The sequence below is a fragment of the Trichechus manatus genome, unplaced genomic scaffold (assembly GCF_000243295.1).
Source record: "Trichechus manatus latirostris isolate Lorelei unplaced genomic scaffold, TriManLat1.0 scaffold00011, whole genome shotgun sequence".
NCBI lineage: Eukaryota > Metazoa > Chordata > Mammalia > Sirenia > Trichechidae > Trichechus > Trichechus manatus.
The window spans coordinates 1,801,602-1,821,723 of record NW_004443947.1 but is presented as its reverse complement, the minus strand read 5'-3'; the positions used below and the strand labels follow the sequence as shown (position 1 = coordinate 1,821,723).

Genomic DNA, 20,122 nt, shown 5'->3' with positions numbered 1-20,122 from the left:
AAAAAAAAACCCTAGCCCAGATGGCTTCACTGAAGAATTCTACCAAACATTCAGAGAAGAGCTTATACCAGTACTACTCAAACTATTTCAGAACATAGGAAAGGAAGTAACACTTCCGAATTCATTCTATGAAGCCAACATAACCCTGATACCAAAACCAGGCAAAGATGCCACAAAAAAAGAAAATTACACACCAATATCTCTCATGAATATAGATGCAAAAACTCTAGCCAATAGAATTCAGCAACATAACAAAAAACTAATACACCACAACCAAGTAGGACTCCTACCAGGTATGCAACAATGGTTCCACATTAGAAAATCAATCAATGTAATCCACCACATAAATAAAAGGAAAGAAAAGAATCACATGATCATCTTAACTGACGGAGAAAAGGCATTTGACAAAGTCCACCACCTATTCCTGATAAAAACTCTCAATAAAATAGGTATAGAAAGGAAATTTCTCAGTATAATAAACGGCACCTACGCAAAACCAACAGCCAACATCATTCTTAATGGAGAGAGGCTGAAAACATTCCCCTTGAAAACAGGAACAAGACAAGGAACAAGGATGCCCTTTATCACCACTCCTATTTAACACTGTGCTGGAAGTCCTAGCTAGAGCAATAAGGCAAGAAAAGGAAATAAACGGCATCCAAATTGGTAATGAAGAAGTTAAACTGTCCCTGTTTGCAGATGATATGATATTATACATAGAAAACCCTAAAGACTCCATGGGAAAACTACTGGCTCTAACAGAAAGATTCAGCAGCGCAGCAGGACACAAGAGAAACATACAAAAATCAGTTGGATTCCTATATACCAATAAAGAGAACGATGAAAAGGAAATCAGGAAAACAATACCATTTATAATAGCCCCTAAAAAAATTAAATACTTACGAATAAATCTAACCAGGGATGTAAAAGACCTATACAAAGAAAACCACAAATCATTACTGCAAGAAACAAAAAGAGATCTACATATATGGAAAAACACACCATGCTCAAGGATAGGTAGACTCAACATCATGAAAATTACAATTCTACCCAAAGCAATTTACAAATACAATGCAATCCCGATCCAAATACCAACAACAGACTTCAAAGAGATGGAAAAACTAATCATTAACTTTATATGACAAGAGAAGAAGCCCCAGATAAGTAAAGCACTATTGAAGAAAAAGAATAAAGTAGAAAGACTAACACAACCTGACCTCAGAACCTACTATACAGCTACAGTAGTCAAAACAGCCTGGTACTGGTACAACGACAGACACATTGACCAATGTAACAGAACTGAGAACCCAGATATAAATCCATCCACCTATGGTCACCTGATCTTCAACAAGGGCCCAAAGTCCATCAAATGGGGAACAGACAGTCTGTTTAACAAACGGTGCTGGCAAAACCGGACATCCATCTGCAAAAAAATGAAACAGGACCCATACTTCACACCATATACAAAAACTAATTCAAAATGGATCAAAGACCTAAATATAAACCCCAAAACCATAAAGTTCATAGAAGAAAAAATAGGATCAATGCTAGAGGCCCTATGCATGGCATTAACAGGATACAAACCATAACCAACAACACACAAACTCTAGAAGAAAAGCTAGAGAACTGGGATCTCCTAAAAATTAAACACTTATGCTCATCAAAAGAGTTCACCAAAAGAGTAAAAAGAGAACCTGCAGACTGAGAAAAAAATTTTGGCTATTACAAATCCAACAAAGGTCTAATCTCTAAAATCTACAAGAAAATCCAGCACCTCTACAACAAAAAGACAAATAATCCAATAAAAAAATGGGCAAAGGAAATGAACAGACACTTCACCAAAGAAGACATTCAAGCGGCCAACAGACACATGAGGAATGCTCGTGATCACTAGCCATTAGAGAAATGCAAATTAAAACCACAATGAGATACCATCTCACCCCAGCATTACTGGCACAAATCAAAAACACTGGAAAATAACAAAGGTTGGTGAGGTAGCGGGGAGACTGGAACTCTTATGCACTGCTGGTGGGAATACAAAATGATACAACCATTTTGAAAAATGATATGGCGCTTTCTTAGAAAGCTAGAAATAGAAATACCATACGATCCAGCAATCCCACTTCTAGGAATGTATCCTAGAGAAATAAGAGCCATCACGCGAATAGACATATGCACACCTTTGTTCACTGCAGCATTGTTCACAATAGCAAAAAGATGGAAACAACCTAGATGCCCATCAACAGGCGAATGGATAAACAAACTATGGTACATACACACAATGGAGTATTATGCAACGATAAAGAACAATGATGAATCTGTGAAGTATCTCATAACATGGATGAAACTGGAGGGCATTATGCTGAGTGAAATAAGTCAATCACAAAAGGACAAATATTGTATGAGACCTCTACTGTAAAACTCATGAAAAAGTTTACACACAAAAAGAAACAATCTTTGTTGGTTATGAGAGATAGGAGGGGTGGGGGGAGGAATTAAATAGACAGTAGATAAGTGGTAACTTTGGTGAAGGGTAAGACAGTACACAATACTGGGGAAGCCAGCCCAACTTGTACAAGGAAAGGTCATGGAAGCTCCATAGACACATCCAAATCCCTGAGGGACTGAATTGGTGGGTGGAGGGCTATGGGGACCATGATCTTGGGGAACATCTAGCTCAATTGGCATGACACAGCTTATAAAGAAAATGTTCTACATTCTACTTTGGTGAGTAGCATCTGGGGTCTTGAAAGCCTGTGAGCAGCCATTTAAGATACTTCACTGGTCTCACCCCTTTGGGAGCAAGGGAGAATGAAGAAAACAAGATACAAGGGGAAGATGAGTCCAAAGGACTAATGGACCACAACTACCACGGCCTCTACCAGACTGAGTCCAGTACAACTAGATGGTGCCCGGCTACCATCACTGACTGCTCTGACAGGGATCACAACAGAGGGTCCTGAACAGAGCTGGAGAAAAATGTAGAACAAAATTCTAACTTACAAAAAAAAAAAACAGACTTACTGGCTTGACAGAAACTGGAGAAACACTGAAAGCATGGCCCCCGGACACCTTTTTAGCTCAGTAATGAAGTCACTCCCGAGCTTCACCCTTCAGCCAAAGATTAGACAGCCCCATAAAAAAAAAAACGAGACTAATGGGGCACAACAGTCCAGGGACAAGCACGAGAAGCCAGGAGGGGCCAGGAAAGCTGGTAATAGGGAACCCAAGGTTGAGAAGGGACAGTGTTGACATGTCATCGGGTTGTTAACCACTGTCATAAAACAATATGTGTACTGTTTAATGAGAAACGATTTATTCTGTAAACCTTCATCTAAAGTACCATATATATGTGTAACACACCAATTAAAAGACAAAGACTTTCAGACTGAATAAAAAAGCATGATCCAGCTAAATAAAATCTACTTAGGATATAAATATCCAGAATAACCAAGCAGACAACTATCAACAGTCTACCAATGGTGACAAAAACTTAACCATAAATTCATAAAGATTATTGTATTTCAAACAGTAACTATTACCTAAAATCTTCAAGACTGAAAGCAACTCAAATATACTCAACAGATCTAATCATACAGTCAAACATAAGGCAGTAATTTCACAACAAAGACCTATTAATGGTTAATTATCTGAGTATAAGAATTATACCTTAAATCAGTTCAATTTAACAGTGAAAGAAATTCTTGTCAATTTCAGTCAACTGTTGTAATAATTCCAACTAGTTATTGCAGTAAAAAGTTCTCTGAAATACTTGAACATTTAACATCATGTTAAAATATAAAATAAGTGATTATTAAATGACTTCACAATTGAGTAATAAATACAGAAGGCAAAATCTCCAACAAAGGATTGTAACAGCAAAAATAGTAATTTTACTTTTTGATTTGAGCCTCTACTAAGTGACTTTCCAAGCAAGTGTTATTATCTGCATCTTACTGATGAGGAAACAGTAGGGTGAAAGCAGTGACTTACCCAAGATACACACAGTAAGGGTTGTGAAGCAAGGTTTCAAACCCAAGTGTGCCTAAGGTCACATTCTTTCATTTTAATATTCTGCCACTAGTCAACTGTACAAGCTGTAGGAATTTTTAGGAATTGCTTGTAATGGAATCTAGAATAAACAGCAAGCACATACATCATTATTCAGAGAACTCTCTCTTCCTAATGAAAACACTAGTGTTGATTCTATAACTGTTGTAATTTCCAAACCATTCTCAACAGAAAAATGAAAACATACGTGCAATTTTCCTTTTAGCCAAACACTTTGCTCTACTCGGCTGTTTCATCTTTGTTTTCTGCAATCCATTCTCCTCTTCTGGCTCTTGCTGCAAAAGAAAGAAATATCATCAGGGTGGCTACCACTAAAAGTAGTATTCTCTCTATCTCCTCTATCTTCTCTAAGGCTAACAGAGAATATGGAGAGCTTAAAGCCACTGAAGAGTATTCATTTATTTTAAAACAGTACTTAAAAGTAAACAGACCAGCTAAGGAAAAACATGCAACATTTATCAGATGAAGGGCTAGTATTCTTTACATATAAAGAGCTCTTATAAATCAATAAAAACAACAATAATTATCTTCCTCTCATAGGCAAAACTTACAAGGCAGTTCACAGAAGAAGATATACAAAAGGTTCCTAAGTGAAATGATGCTCAACTTCACCTGGAAAATTCAAACTAAAACAATTACGTAGATACTATTTTAATATAAAAATAAAAAGGTTTTCTAAAACAATGTGGGGAAACAGGTTCTCTCATATACCACTAACTGAATGAAATGGATCTGTTTAGAGGGCAAAAATTGGAAATAATCTCTAAAATCTTAAATATATATACCCTTTGATCAAGTAATCCACTTCTAGGAATTTATTCTAAGATAAACTCATGTATGAGCATGACATATGCAAAATGATGTTCAGGAAGCATTTCTGGTTCTTGTAAAAAACTGTAAACAACCTAAATCAATGCTACTCAAAGTATGATCTGTAGCCTGCTGGCAGTTAACAAACTGTTACTAATCCCCAACAACAACAAAAAAGTATAGAAATTCAGAATAAACGTTTAGGAAGTTTTACAGAAATTTTACATTGTTACAACATCCATGCACGTGTATGGGCTTTCCTGGTGCAAACTGCAGATTAGTCATGTACGGTACAACCAGATTATAATCTGGGATATTTTAAATTTAGTTGTTCATTAGAACCCAAAGTACATAAATACCTGAGGAAATGTAGGCATTTATTTATTTTATAACTTATTTTTACAATCATGTTAATTTTGAAGAAAGATTTTTTTTTTTAGTCATAGTTCAACACTATTAGCTAAATAAAAGAAGTAAATTTGCATTGTTTATTTTTAATCCTAATCCACAGATGATGAAATAAGCTTCACTGGACTTTTGTCATCAAGAAAAGAAATTTTTTTGAATGTGGCAGTAGCAGTAGACTAAATGATGATGCTCCAAAGGATTGTGAAGGGAAAAATAAGTTTTGTTCTGTTTTTATTCAGAAGTATGATACCTCATATACAGAGCTTCGTTTTGTAGCCTAAATGCTAGTGAAGTATGAAGATCAGTGTCTATATTCGTAATATATGTACTGACTAATGAAACTATCAAAACTTAAGCAGCATTTACATATAAAACATTAAGAATAAGTTTAAAAGCAAAAGAATTTCTAAATGAAAGAGTACTGAATAAGCAGACACAAACAGATCTTTAGTATTTCATATATAAATATTACTGCTTTGTAGGTTTCATATAAATACTGGATTTGCTAAGACTAAAAAATGATATATAATCGCCAAGAAATTACTGAAACGCTGCAAAGATGTCTGCTTGGAAATGTTGGGTGAATCTGAGCTAAACAAAATAGCTCAAGTACCACATTCCAGTGACATTATAGCTCAGTGTATTCAGGAAGTAGGTCATGAGATGGAAGAACAACTTATAAAACTACAAAGCCAGAAACCTCATGAACATACAGTGTCTTAGTTTCCTAGTGCTGCTGCAACAGAAACACCACAAGTGGGTGGCTTTAATGAACGGAAATTTATTTTCTTACAGATTAGGAGGCCAGGAGTCTAAATTCAGGTCACTGGCTCTCGGGGAAGCCTGTTTCCCTATCTGCTCTAGGGGAAAATCCCTGTCTCAGTTTTTCTAGTTCCAGTGTTGCAAAGTTCCCTGGTAATCTCCACGTGGCATCAATCTTTCTCCCATTTGTGTTTGCCTGTCTAAGTGAATAGGCTACTCTTTATATCACTCAGAAATGATTTAGTTTAGAGTACAACCTAAACTGATATGGCCTCAGTAACATAACAAAGTACCCTTCTCCCAAACGGCTTACATCCACAAGTATGTTGTTGTTGTGTGCCATGGAGTAGAATCCAACTAACAGCGACCCTATAGGACAGAGTAGAACTGCCCATAAGAATTTCCTAGGCTGTAATCTTTACAGCAGCAGTTCATCAGGTCTTTTCTCCTGGTGAATTCGAACTGCCGACCTTTCAGTTACCAGCCGAGCGCTTAACTACTGTGCCACCAGGGTTCCCCTATCTGTAGGCACTGGGGTTAGGATTCAAACACATTATTTTAGGGGGACAAAATGCAAACCATAACACAAAAATTCTTTTAGTAAATGTGTGATAAACTTGATAATAAAAAAATACTTTCTTTCAGCTTCATAATCAGTAAGTGTAACTAAGCATTGAACTGAATAAAACTATGAAGGATTACGCTACAAACGTGGTTTGGAGTTTGTGTAGGTAGCCGTAATGATGGGAAAACATTCTGGAATAGTTACCTAGATGAAGGAACTTGTGCCAGAATGCTAATGAATGCATTGTTTACACTGCTGAAAAAATGTCAGCTAAACCACATACTATGCATAATAGAAAATGTAAATTACATAAAAGCTAATGCATTCAATTCAAGAATGTTCTCTGTATCGTGTGATGATACAGAAACTAATCATAAACAGCTATTATTACATGCTGTGGCATAACTCTTATTGAAGGGGAAGTTCTGTAGAGAATTCTGAACTATGGAATGAATGCTCAGTGTTTCAGAAACTTTTTAAGATGTGAACTAGACAGCCAGACTTAAATATTTGTCCGATTTCTTCAATATTTTCAATGAACTTAATACTTCTATGCTAGGAGGTATTAAAGAATGCAACGCGTTTTCAAACGTGGATAAGATTAAAGGGCAAAAATAAAGTTAGATGCTTAGAAGAACAGAGATTCAAGAAATTGTGATGTGTTCCACAATTTTACAACAAATATCAATGAAGTAAGGGGTAATCTTGAAATTATACATCTGCAAAAAGTTATCACCTTACGAATTTGATAAGACCTTGTGCATTTCATTTTCCATCAATAAAGATTTACACATAGGAAATTCATGGATCTGAAATCCATTTCTTTCATCAAAAGATAGTTGAAATTTAATTATAACTTTATAGGATAAATTGCTGAAACTGGCTATTGAAAAAGGACTGAAGCTGAATTTTGAAATATAGCATCTACCACCTCATTCTGAATAAAAATTAACAATGAATACCATGACCTTGCTGAAATTTTTTTTAATTGTTTTTTCCCATACCGTTTAATATAAGATTAATTTCTCAACTATGAATGTTACAGGCAGTCCCCAAATTACCAATGATTTCCATTCCTAAATCTGTCTTTAGGTCAAATTTGTAAGTAAGTCAGAACAGTTAGGTACAGTTCATATTTGACGTCTGTTAGTAAAATGTTCGTCCTTTATATTTGTATCTATATATATATATTCCTTCACTGGAAGGACTCAACAGCAGATTTGAGCTAGCAGGAAAAAGACTCAGCAAACTAGAGGATAAGGTAATCAAAATTATTGAGCTTGGACAGCAACAAGAGAAAAGGATTAAGAATGCTGAGCATAGCCTAATGGAACTGTGGGATACCATCAAGTGAAACAGAAAATACATCATACTGCGTAGTGCCTGTGGCCTTAAAAGCTCACAAGCAGCCATCCAAGGCACAGCAATTGTTCTCTATTTACGTGGAACAAGAGAGAAAGAAGGATACTCAGGAATAGGAGGAGGATATGGAACATGTGACTAACTGCCTCCATGAACAACTGCCTCCTTTGCCATGAGACCAGAAGAACTGGATGGTGCCCAGTTACCATTACTGCACATCTTGGTCAAGGGTTCCATAGAAGAATCCTGATCAAAAGGGGGATAATGCAGAAGAGAATTTCAAATTCTCATGGACTCCAGATATCTTGAAGCCATGAAGGTTGAAGAACCCCTGAAACTATTGTCCTGAGATAATCTTGAAACCTTAAACCAAAAATATCCCCTGAAGTCTTCTTAAAACCAAACAATAGTTTAGTTTAACTAGTAAAAGATGTCTACCTTGAGCATTATGCTCTTTTAAGAACTATCTACATGAGATCAAACTGATGACAACAACTTAAAAGATTAGATAGGAACCTTAAGGGACAGTGAATTTATGTTAATAGGGAAGGAACAACTCAGAAAAGGAAGGTGAGAATGGTTACAAACTCAAAGAATATAATCAATGTCACTGAATTGTACGTGTAGAAACTGTTGAATTGGTGTATATTTTGCTGTGTATATTCTCAACAACAACAAAATTTAAAAAAAAGGCAGAGGGGAATGCATCACTGGAATCCCAGAAGGAGAAAATGGGGCAGAAAGAATATTTAAGAAATAATGACAGAAAATGTTCCAACTCTGAAAAATGACATGAATCTACAAATCCAAGAAGCCTGAAGAACTCCAAATAAATTGAACCCAAAAAGACTCACACCAAGACATAGTATACTGAAGTTTTCAAAAAACTAAAGCTAAAAAGAGAATCCTTAAAGCAGCGAGAGAAATGAATAGTCACATACAAAAGATCCCAAATAAGATTAAGTGCCAATTTCTCCTCAGACACCATGGAGGCCAGAGACATTGGAATGACATATTTAAAGTGCTGAAAGAAAAGAACTGTCAACAAAGAATTCTATAATTGGAAATACTGTCCTTCAAAATGAGGCAGAAATCAAGATATTCTCAAATAAGCAAATGATTAAGGATTTTTTACCACAAGACTTGCTGTACAAAAAATGCTGAAGGGTATCCTTCAGGTTGAAAAGAAAAGACCTGGGTTCTCTACAGAAGCAAAACCAGTGAAAAGTATAAATATATATAGAGAGAGATTTATATCAAGGAAATGGCTCAAGTGCTTGTAGAGGCTGGAACGTCCCCAGGTCGTGGGTCAGGCTGGGGGCTTCTCCTGATTCACGCAGCCACAGCGGCTGGCGAATCCAAGATCGGCAGATCAGACAGCAGGGCTCTGGCTCACAGGCTGCAAAGACTAACAAATCCCAAGATTAGCAGGCAAGATGGCAGGTAAGCTACTAACTCAAGTCCCAAGAACCCGAGGTCAGACGAACAGGAGCCAGCTGCAGGATCCAAAACAAGCAAAAGCCCATGAGCCTTGCCAGAAAGTCCACTTATATTCGATGCAGGCCACATCCCCAAGGAAACTCCCTTTCAACTGACTGGCTACTCACAGTAGATCCTATCATGGGGATGATTACATTATACCAAATCTCATCATGGAAGTGATCACATCATGATACGACAGGCAAACTACATAACTGCCAAACCAAATCATGGCCAAGCCAAGCTGACACACAACCTTAATGATCACAGTACCGTAGACAGTAACTTGAAACAGTATGAAGAAAGAAAGTATCCACTAACGATGATTCCACGGGCAAATATAAAGGCCAGTTCTATAGTATTTTTGCTTTGTAACTCTACTTATTATGTCCTACATGATTAAAAAGACATATATATAAAAAATAATTATAGATTTATATTATTGGGCACACAATATATAAAGATATAATTTGTGACAATAACAACATAAATAGGGGAGGAGAAGTATAGGAATAGTATTTGTATGTTATTGAAGTTACAATGATATCACTTTAAACTAGGTTTTCATAAATTTAGGATGTTAAATGCAATTGCCATGGCAATCACAAAGAAAATATCATTAAAAATATGCATACTAAAAAAAGAAGGGAAACAAAATGGTTCACTAGAAAATATCAACTAAACACCAAAAAAGGCAGTAAAGGAAAAATTAGGGATAAAAAGATATAAGACAGACTGAAAACAAATAGCAAAATGGTATAAGTTGTACCTTATCAGTAATGACTTTAAATGTAAATGAATTAAACTCTCCAATCAAAAGGCACAGATTGGCAAAATGGATAAGAAAACATGATCCAACTACATACTGCCTACCAGAGACTCATTTTAAATCCAAAAAAACAAATAAATTGAAAAGGAAAAGACGAAAAAAATTATTACATGCAAATAGTAACCAAGAGAGAGCTGGGGTGCTTATATCAGACAAAATACTTTGCCAAAATCTCTTCCAAGACAAAGAAGGACATTATATAATGATCACCCCCACTCATTGCTGTCGAGTCAAATTCCGACTCATATCGACTCTACAGGACAAAACAGAACTGCCTTATAGGGTTTCCAAGGCTGAGTATCTTTACAGAAGCAAACTGTCGCATCTTTCTCCCACGGAGCAGTTAGTGGGTTCAAACTGCAAACCTACGGGTTAGCAGCCAGGTCCTTAACCACTGAGCCACCAGGGCTCCTACATAATGATAAAAGAGTCAACTTGTCAATGAGAAATAACAATTATGACTACATATGTGCCTAACAACAGAGCCCCAAAATGTATGCCAGAAACACTGACAGAACTGAAAGGAGATTTACACAGTTCCACAATAAAAGGTGGAGATGTCAATACACCACTTTCAATAAAATATAAAAAACCTACACAGGAAGTCAATAAGGAAATAGATGACTTGAACAACACTCTAAACCAACTAGACCTAACAGACATATATAGAATGCTACACCCCAAAACACAAGAATGTATTCTTCTCCAGTTCAAATGGACCATTCGCCAGTACAAATCACATGGTAAGTCACAAAACAAGTCTCAATAAATTTTAAAAGACTGAAATCATACAAAGTATCTTCTCTGACCACAATAGAATGAAACTAGAAATAAATAATAGAAGGAAAACTAGAAATTTCATAAATGTATGGAATCAAACAACCAATGGGTCAATGAATACATAAAAAGGGAAATTAGAAAACACTTAGAGCCGACTGAAAGTGAAAGCACAATGTACCAAAATGTATGGGATGCAGCAAAGGCAGTGCTCAAAGGAAAATTTATAGCTCTAAACACCTATCTTTAAAAAGAAGAAAGATCTCAAATCAATAACATAACGTTACACCTTGAGGCAAGGTCTCTAGATGGTTCAAATGGTATGATGCAGTGAATTACTTTTACATGGCCTTTCTAGCCATTGTCTTGTAACTCCCACAGAAGGACTGGCTAGGACTATGCAAATAAGGTGTGTAAAACCCTTGCTAGGTATTGGACAGTTTACTATGTGTAAAAATGGTGTTGAGGCAGTAGAAGACTGAAGGAGGAAGGAGAATCAAGATCAGCAGCCCAAGGCTGATTCCTATGAGGCAGAGGTCAGATGTGCCTCCTTTCTCTGTCATCTTTAACAATTCTGACACCAACCATCCCACCCATGACACTCTCTACTTCTCTGCTGGGTTCGATAATGCACTGCAATGGCCACACAGAATTCAGACAATATTCACAATTATGGGGTTTATTAGGGAAGTAACAGGTTACAATTCAGGTTCAGGATACAGTTCTTCCATCAGGACAGCCTCTTCCCGGCTGTCCTTGCAGGCACACCTCTCTGGCCCTCAGACTCTGCCCTGCTCAGGCAAGTGTTACAAAGCTCTGCCAATTATTTAGCTCTGCCAATAACTGCCCAGAGGCACTCTACTTCGCCAGCCAGCCTCCTGCCCAAAGGCACTCAGCTTTCTTGTTCTGTGGGCCAGGAAGCCCACAGCACCATCTCCTGCTTTCATTTCTCTGCCATCGCCTCTTGAGTTCATTCGTGCTCTCTCTCTCACTCACTTGCTCTCCGTCTCCTAGTTCCAGGAGCTTCTCGGAGCAGGGATTCCAGGTCCAACGGATGCACTCTCTGCTCCTGGTTGCTCTTCCTTGGTGGTGGTTGGATCCTCTCTCCTGCCTCTGAGACACCTCACTTCAAGCCTAGTCAGATGGTAAAACTGACTAATCCCTTTGGTGGGCCACAATTACCCTATCTGCACAGTCCCACCCAATCATTTGGGTGGGAGTTAGAAAACAATGGTGAGAAGGGTCACATAAAAGCAATCCATCACACCACAAGAATTCTGTCTTAGTTACCTAGTGCTGCTATAACAGAAATACCACAAGTGGATGGCTTTAACAAACAGAAATTTATTCTCTCACAGTTTAGGAGACTAGAAACCTGAACTCAGGGCGCCAGCTCCCCGGGAAGGTTTCCTCTCTGCCGGATCTGGGGAACGTCCTCGTCAGCAATATTTCCCTGGGACTAGGAGTTTCTCAGCACAGGGACCTCAGGTTCAAGGGACACGCTCCACTCCCATTCTTTATTCTTGGTGGTAGAAGGTCCCAATTCTCTCTGCTCACTTCTCTTTTACGTCTCAAAAGAGACTGACTCAAGATACAATGTAATCCTGAAGATTTTGTCCTGCCTCATTAGCATCATACGTGTTAGCATTTACAACACATAGGATAAATACATCAGATCACAAAATGGAGGACAACCACACAATACTAGGAGTCATGGCTTAGCCAGGCTGACGCTCATTTTTGGGGGACACAATTCATCCCATAACACTATGACTACGCAAATAAAGTGACTGTGGCCTACCAAGGGGATTGGTCCGTTTTACCATCCTGCTAGGCTTAAAAGGGCTAATCCCCTGGGGATTAATCAGAAAGACCTCACTACCATCAAAAGGAAGAGTCTGGAACAGAGAGCGTCCTTCGAACCAAGGACTTAGGGTTCCTAAGCTGAGAACTTTCTAGACCCAGGATAAGGAGCTGTGGTGTGATGGATCACTTTTTTTAATTGTACGTCAGATGAATGTTTACAGGAAAATTAGTTTCTCATTAAAAAGTTAGTACACATATTGCTTTATGACATTGGTTAACGACCCCACGACATGTCATCACTCTCACTTTTCAATCCTGGGTTCCCTATTACCAGCTTTCCTGTCCCCTCTTGGCTTCTAGTCTTTGCCACTGGGCTGGTGTGCCCTTTTAGTCTCGTTTTGTTTTATGGGCTTGTCTAATCTTAGGCTGAACAATGAAACTCGTGAGTGACTTCATTACTGAGTTAAAAGGGTGGCCGGGGGCCATAATTTCGAGGTTTCTCCAGTCTCTGTCAAGCCAGTAAGTCTGGTATTTTTTTTCGTGAGTTAGAATTTTGTTATACATTTTCTCCAGCTCTGTCTGGGACCCTCTACTATGATCCCTGTCAGAGCAGTCAGCGGTGGTAGCCAGGCACCATCTAGTTGTACTGGACTCAGACTGGTGGAGGCCGTGGTAGATGTGGTCCATTAGTCCTTTGGACTAATCTTTCCCTTGTGTCCTAGTCATCTAGTACTGCTATAACAGAAATACCACAAGTGGATGACTTTAACAAAAAGAAGTTTATTCTCTCACAGTCCAGTAGGCTAGAAGTCTGAATTCAGGGCGTCGGCTCCAGGGTAAGGCTTTCTCTTTCTGTCGTCCCTGGAGGAAGGTCTTTGTCGTCAGTCTTCCCTTGGTCTGGGAGCATCTCAGCACAGGAACCTCAGGTCCAAAGGACGTGCTCTGCTCCCGGCGCTACTTTCTTGGTGGTATGAGGTCCCCATGTCTCTCTGCTCGCTACTCTCTTTTGTATCTCAAAAGAGATTAGCTTAAGACACTATCTAATCTTGTAGATCTCATCAATATAACTGCCACTAATCCATCATATTACATCATAGTGATAGGATTTACAACACATAGGGAAATCACATCAGATGATAAAATGGTAAGACAATCATACAATACTGGGAATCATGACCTAGCCAAGTTGACAGACATTTTAGGGGGACACAATTCAATGCACGACACCTTGTATCTTTAGTTTTCTTCATTCTCCCTTGCTTCCAAAGAGGTGAGACCAGTGAAGTATCACAGATGGCTGCTCACAGGCTTTTAAGACCCCAAATGCTACTCACCATAGTAGAATGTAGAACATTTTCTTTATAAACCATGCTATACCAATTGAACTAGATGTTCCTCAAGACAATGGTACCCACAGCCCTCAGCCCAGGAATTCAGTCCCTCAGGGAGTCTGGATGTGTCTATGGAGCTTTCCATGACCTTTCCTTGTACAAGTTGTGCTGGCTTCCCCAGTACTGTATACTGTCTTACCCTTCACCAAAGTTACCACACTTATCTACCATCTATTTAGTGTTTTTCCATCCCCACCACTCCCCTCCCTCATAACCATCAAAGATTGTTTCTTTCTGTAAACCTTTTCATTAGTTTTTACAGTAGTGGTCACATATAATATTTGTCCTTCTGTGACTGACTTATTTCACTCAGCATAATGCCCTCCAGATTCATCCAAGTTATGAGATGCTTCACAGATTTATCACTGTTCTTTATCGTTGCATAGTACTCCACTGTGTGTATACCACAGTTTGTTTATCCATTTATCTGGTGATGGGCGTCTAGGTTGTTTACATCTTTTTACTATTGTGAACAATGCTACAATGAATATAGATATGCATATGTCTATTCGTGTGACAACTCTTATTTCTCTAGGATATATTCCTAGGAGTGGGATTGCTGGATCATATGGTATTTCTATTTCTAGCTTTCTAAGGAAGCGCCATATCATTTTCCAAAATGGTTGTATAATTTTGTATTCCCACCAGCAGTGCATAAGAATCCCAATCTCCCTGCTACCTCACCAACCTTTGTTATTTTCCAGGGTTTTTGATTTGTGCCAGTAATGCTGGGGTGAGATGGTATCTCATTGTGGTTTTAATTTGCATTTCTCTAATGGCTAGTGATCACGAGCATTTCCTCATGTGTCTGTTGGCCGCTGGAATGTCTTCTTTGGTGAAGTGTCTGTTTATTTCCTTTGCCAATTTTTTAATTGGATTGTTTGTCTTTTTGCTGTAGAAGTGCTGGATTTTCTCGTAGATTTTAGAGATTAGAACTTTGTCCGATTTGTAATGGCCAAAAATTTTTTCCCAGTCTGTAGGTTCTCTTTTTACTCTTTTGGTGAACTCTTTTGATGAGCATAAGTGTTTAATTTTTAGGACATCCCAGTTATCTAGCCTATCTTCTGGAGTTTGTGTGTTGTTGGTTATGGTTTGTATCCTGTTAATGCTGTGTACTGGGGCCTCTAGTGTTGATCCTATTTTTTCTTTTAGAATCTCTATAGTTTTGGACTTTATATTTAGGTCTCTGATCCGTTTTGAATTAGTTTTTGTGTATGGTGTGAGGTATGGATCCTGTTTCTTTTTTTTTTTCCTCCCCAGATTTTTTTTTTTAATTGTACTTCAGGTGAAGGTTTACAGAACAAATAGTCTCTTATTAAACAGTCAGTACACATATTGTTTTATGACATTGGCTGTTTCATTTCTTTGCACATGGACATCCAGTTTTGCCAGCACTATTTGTTAAAAGGATTGTGTTTTCCTCATCTGATGGTCTTTGGGCCTTTGTCAAAGATCAGGTGACCGTAGGTGGATGGATTTACATCTGGTTTCTCTATTCTGCTCCATTGGTCAATGTGTCTGTCGTTGTACCAGTACCAGGCTGTTTTGACTACCATAGCTGTATAGTAGGTTCTGAGGTCAGGCAGTGCGTGTCCTCCTGCTTTATTCGTCTTCTTCAATAGTGCTTTCCCTAGTGATGGATTAGTTTTACATGGACTTTCCCGCCATGGTCTCATAACTCTCACCGAATGATTGGGTGAGACTATGCAAATAAGTTGCTTGTGGTCCACTAACGGTATTAGACAGCTTGCTAACAATGCAAATAAAGTAGATAGCAACCTTGTGGGGGTGGGACTATACAAATAAGGTGTATGGAGCCCTAACAAGGGGATTGTCCAGTTCTGCCATCCCACTAGGCTTAAATGAACCATCCAAGAGGTGGAAAGAGGGGCCCTCACTAACACCAAGAAAGAAGAACCGGGAGCAGAGCAAGTCCTTTAGCCCCTAGGTCCCTGTATCGAGAACCTCCTAGACCCAGGAGACAGAGAGCTGTAACACTGGAGACAGCATAAGATAGCAAGAAGCAGTGGCAAGTGCAGCAGAGAATAGGCAGCAGCAGAACTAGGAGACTGTGCAGTGGGCTTCCCGGCCCATGGAGCGAGAAAGCTGAGTGCCTTTGGGCAGGAGGCTTGCTGGTGGAGTAGGGTGTCTCTGAGCACTTGGTGGAACTAGGCTCACTGACCCACGGAGCCAGAGAGCTGAGAGCCTTCGGGCTGAGACTTAATGATGGAATGAGGTGCCTCTGGGCACTTATCCGTGGAACTAAAGATCTTTGTAACACTTGGCCTGAGCAGAGCAAAGGCTGGGCCAGCCCAACAGGCCTCAGGGGCCAAGGGGCCAGGGGACAAGAGGCTAAAGGCCATCGAGAGGCCTGTGGGCACAGCCAAGAAGCTGTCCTGACTGAAGAAATGTATCCAGAGACATTCCTGATCCTGAATTGTAACCTGTTACTTCCCTAATAAACCTCATAATCATGAGTATTGTCTGTGAGTTCTGTTTGGCCACTGCAACAAATTATTGAACCCAGCAGAGAAGTAGAGAGCACTGGGGGAGGGAGGGTTAGGGTCGGAATTGGTAAAAAGGTTGGAGAGATGAGGTATGTCTGACATCTGCTTCATAGGAATCAGCTTTGGCTGACGCTGATGATGATTCTTTCTTCTTATGAAGTAAGAGGAGGTCACAGTCCCCCGCACCACCATTTTTCCAAGCGTGAACTTTTACAGCTGCGGTGGGCCTATCACAAAGCAAGAGCTGAGTGTCTTTGGGCAGAATGCTTGCCAGAGAGCTGTGTAACACTTGCCCATGCAGGGCACAGGCCTGAGTGGGCCTGTGAAGGGGTTGCCTCAGAGAATCCTGTGCAGGGGTCTTTCTATAGCAGGATGAAGTTGGACACCTCTGGCACAAGGCTTGCCAGCAGAGCTATAAAGGAGTTGTAACACTTGTGCAGTACAAGAGAGGCCTGAGTGTGCCCTGTGCAAGGGTTGCACACCTCCCCGCCAGGCAGTGGGGGCCCAGGTAGCATGGCAGCAAGAAAGCCCCACAGGTCCAGGTGGGGTGGTGGGAGCCAGCAACAGAGGTTTGGAAGGACCAAGCAGCAGAGGCTTGGGAGATCCTGTGCAGGGATCTTCCAACCAGCAGCAAGGCCCAGCAAGGCCCAGCAGCAGAGCAAAAGCCTCAGGAGCTGTGTAGCCCCCAACTCACCAAGCAGGGTGGTGACAGATGGAGGCAGCAGCGACATGAACACAGCATTAGACCTGAACCATGGTGCAGCTACTCAGCAACATAAAAATGGACATGGGTAATTTGAGGAAGAGTAAGCAATTCTCTTCTGGAAATCTGTTACTGTTTAATGTTTGCCTTCTACAGATAATAATGGCTTTCACTTTGCCACCACTGTGTTAAGTGTCTGTGTGTCCAGCTCAATCACAGATGAACATAGCACCCACAGAATTGTTGATACCAGTGGTGTATGAGTCTCATTCCTAGCAGACTAATGGTTGCCTGGAAGTTTGAGGCACAGCCTGTCTGCATGTGCAATGGACAGACACATACATACAAAAAGTGTGTGCTGAACTATTAACCTAAAGATTGGCAGTTCAAACCCATCCATAAGTACTGCAAAAGAAAGACCTGGCAATCTGCTTCCATAAAGATTACAGCCAAGGAGGCGGGGCGAAGATGGCAGAATAGTCAGACGCTTCTAGTGGTCCCTCTTACAACAAAGACCAGAAAAAACAAGTATATCAATTATATACGACAATCTAGGGGCCCTGACATCAAAGGCAAAGCTGAGGAATAAGACTGAGTGGCGGGGGAGGAAGAGACGACTTGGAAGAAGTGCGGAGTTGCCAAACCTGACTCCGCGAGAGCCTAAGCCCTTCAGGCCAGACCAGCTCGTGGTGCACGGTGAGGCAGGCAAGCATCGGCGCTCAGGAGGCGATTACCACACCGGGAGAGACCCAGCAGCAAAGAGTCTACTCTGCCATCTGGAACCAGTGAGAAGCAGCCCTCGATCATCAAAAGATAAGTACTTGCGTCTGGTCTACCACATGGATCAAAAACACCCCCCTTAGGGAAAAACCTCTCTCCCATTTACTTCCCTGCTCTGCACTGGGTCTCAGGCCAGCATATGTAATTGCTGAGTCCCCTGGGCTGGAAGTAGGACCCTTCACGTGCCCTGAGCCATTCTCCCGGCCTTGGAGAGAGAACAAATTAACAAACGGGAAAAAATAATTTGCTTGCTCCCCTAAACCGGGAACTCAGGGTACGCACAGCTCCTTTGCCTAGGCACAGGCATAAGGGGTCCACGGACTCTGAGTGCCTTTTCCACCTGCACAGAGTTGTGTGGACCCATTTCAACAGCGTAGGCCCTCGTTACCACAGTACAACAGGGTATCTACCTGAAGTCTAACTTCAACTGTTTCAGCTGTGAAGTGGCAGGTTCCTGACATTTGACACTGCTCTGCCTATTAAGCAGGCTCTTCACCTGCCCACATCAGAGGCCTAAGGACTGAGGACTCCACCCACGCCACCTAGCCACCTGTGACATGGGCCCAAGAATAAGTGGTACCCCCCAGGCCTTACAGCCAACAGCACTGGGTGCTCATAGTTTGGCTGCAAAACCCATCCACCTCAGTGCCCTAAGGAACATGGACTTGCTTTCCTCTCGGACACTCAGGGGCAGCCGTCCGCCCCTGTCTTGCTCAGCCTGCGTCCCCCTGCTACAGCCGGATGCCTGTGCCTACACCAATTACCCATGCCTGTTTAGGACGGTAGGTGAGAGACTGTACCACACACTTGGTGGCTGACTACCTGGACACCTGAGCTGAATCCATACAGGAGGAGTGGGTGGACTCCTGCGCTCACATCCTTATTGGCAGGTCTGGCCACCTGGTGGCAGGACGTTGGAGCTTCAGGGGTGCCAGTGATCAGACTAACTCACACAAGCAGCCTATCTAGGAAATTCAAAACAAAACAAAACAAGAAGCTAGGACACAGTAAGCAAAAATAAAATAAATATAATAACTTATTGATGGCTTGGAGACAACAGTCAATATCAAATCACATAAAGAGGCAATCCATGACGGCTTCAGGAAGCTCCCAAAATAAAGAATCTAGAAAGTTTCCACAGGAAGAAAATTTCTTGGACTTACTGTAGGCAGAATACAAAAGATTAATATACAGAACTCTTCAAGAGACCAGGAAGGAGATCCAGCAAAATGCAGACCTAGCAATAGAGGAACTTAAGAAGATTAGAGAAGAGCATAATGACAAATTTAACAGGCTGGAAGAATCCACATAGAGACAGCAATCAGAAATTCAGAAGATTAACAATAAAATTTCAGAATTAGACAAGTCAATAGAAAGTCACAGGAGCAGAATTGAGGCAATGGCAATCAGAATTAGTGAGACTGAAGATAAATCACTTGACACCAACTTATTCAAGTAAAAATCAGATAAAAGAAATCTAAAAAATGAAGAAACCCTAAGAATTATGTGGGATTCTATCAACAGGAATAACCTATGAGTAAATGGACTACCAGATTGGGGGGATAACAGAAAATACAGAGAGAATTGCTGAAGATTTGTTGGCAGAAAATTTCCCTAATACCGTGAAAGATGAAAAGATATTTATCCAAGATGCTCATCGAACTCCACATAAGGTAGATCTCAAAAGGAAGTCACCAAGACATATTATAATCAAACTTGCCAAAACCAAAGATAAAGAGAGAATTTTAAGAGTGGCTAGGGATAAAAGAAAAGTCATCTACAAAGGAGAGTCAATAAGAATAAGCTCAGGCTACTCAGCAGAAACCATGCAGGCAAGAAGGCAATGGGATGACATATATAAAGACTTGAAGG

The 20,122-nt window shown here is 40.2% G+C and overlaps 1 protein-coding gene across 4 annotated transcripts in view; it reads right to left on the bottom strand.

The window, feature by feature from the left end:
* Nucleotides 1-20,122, bottom strand: part of UIMC1 (ubiquitin interaction motif containing 1) — a 170,442-nt gene that overhangs the window by 68,483 nt on the left and 81,837 nt on the right. For 3 of the 4 annotated variants that reach the window (XM_023726482.1, XM_004371160.2, XM_023726481.1), the window contains exon 3: nucleotides 4,259-4,346. In XM_023726482.1, coding sequence (XP_023582250.1) covers nucleotides 4,259-4,346 — 88 coding nt within the window. Of the gene's footprint in view, nucleotides 1-3,993; nucleotides 4,347-20,122 lie in introns of those variants that run through there. The other variant, XM_023726483.1, reaches the window with a different exon arrangement.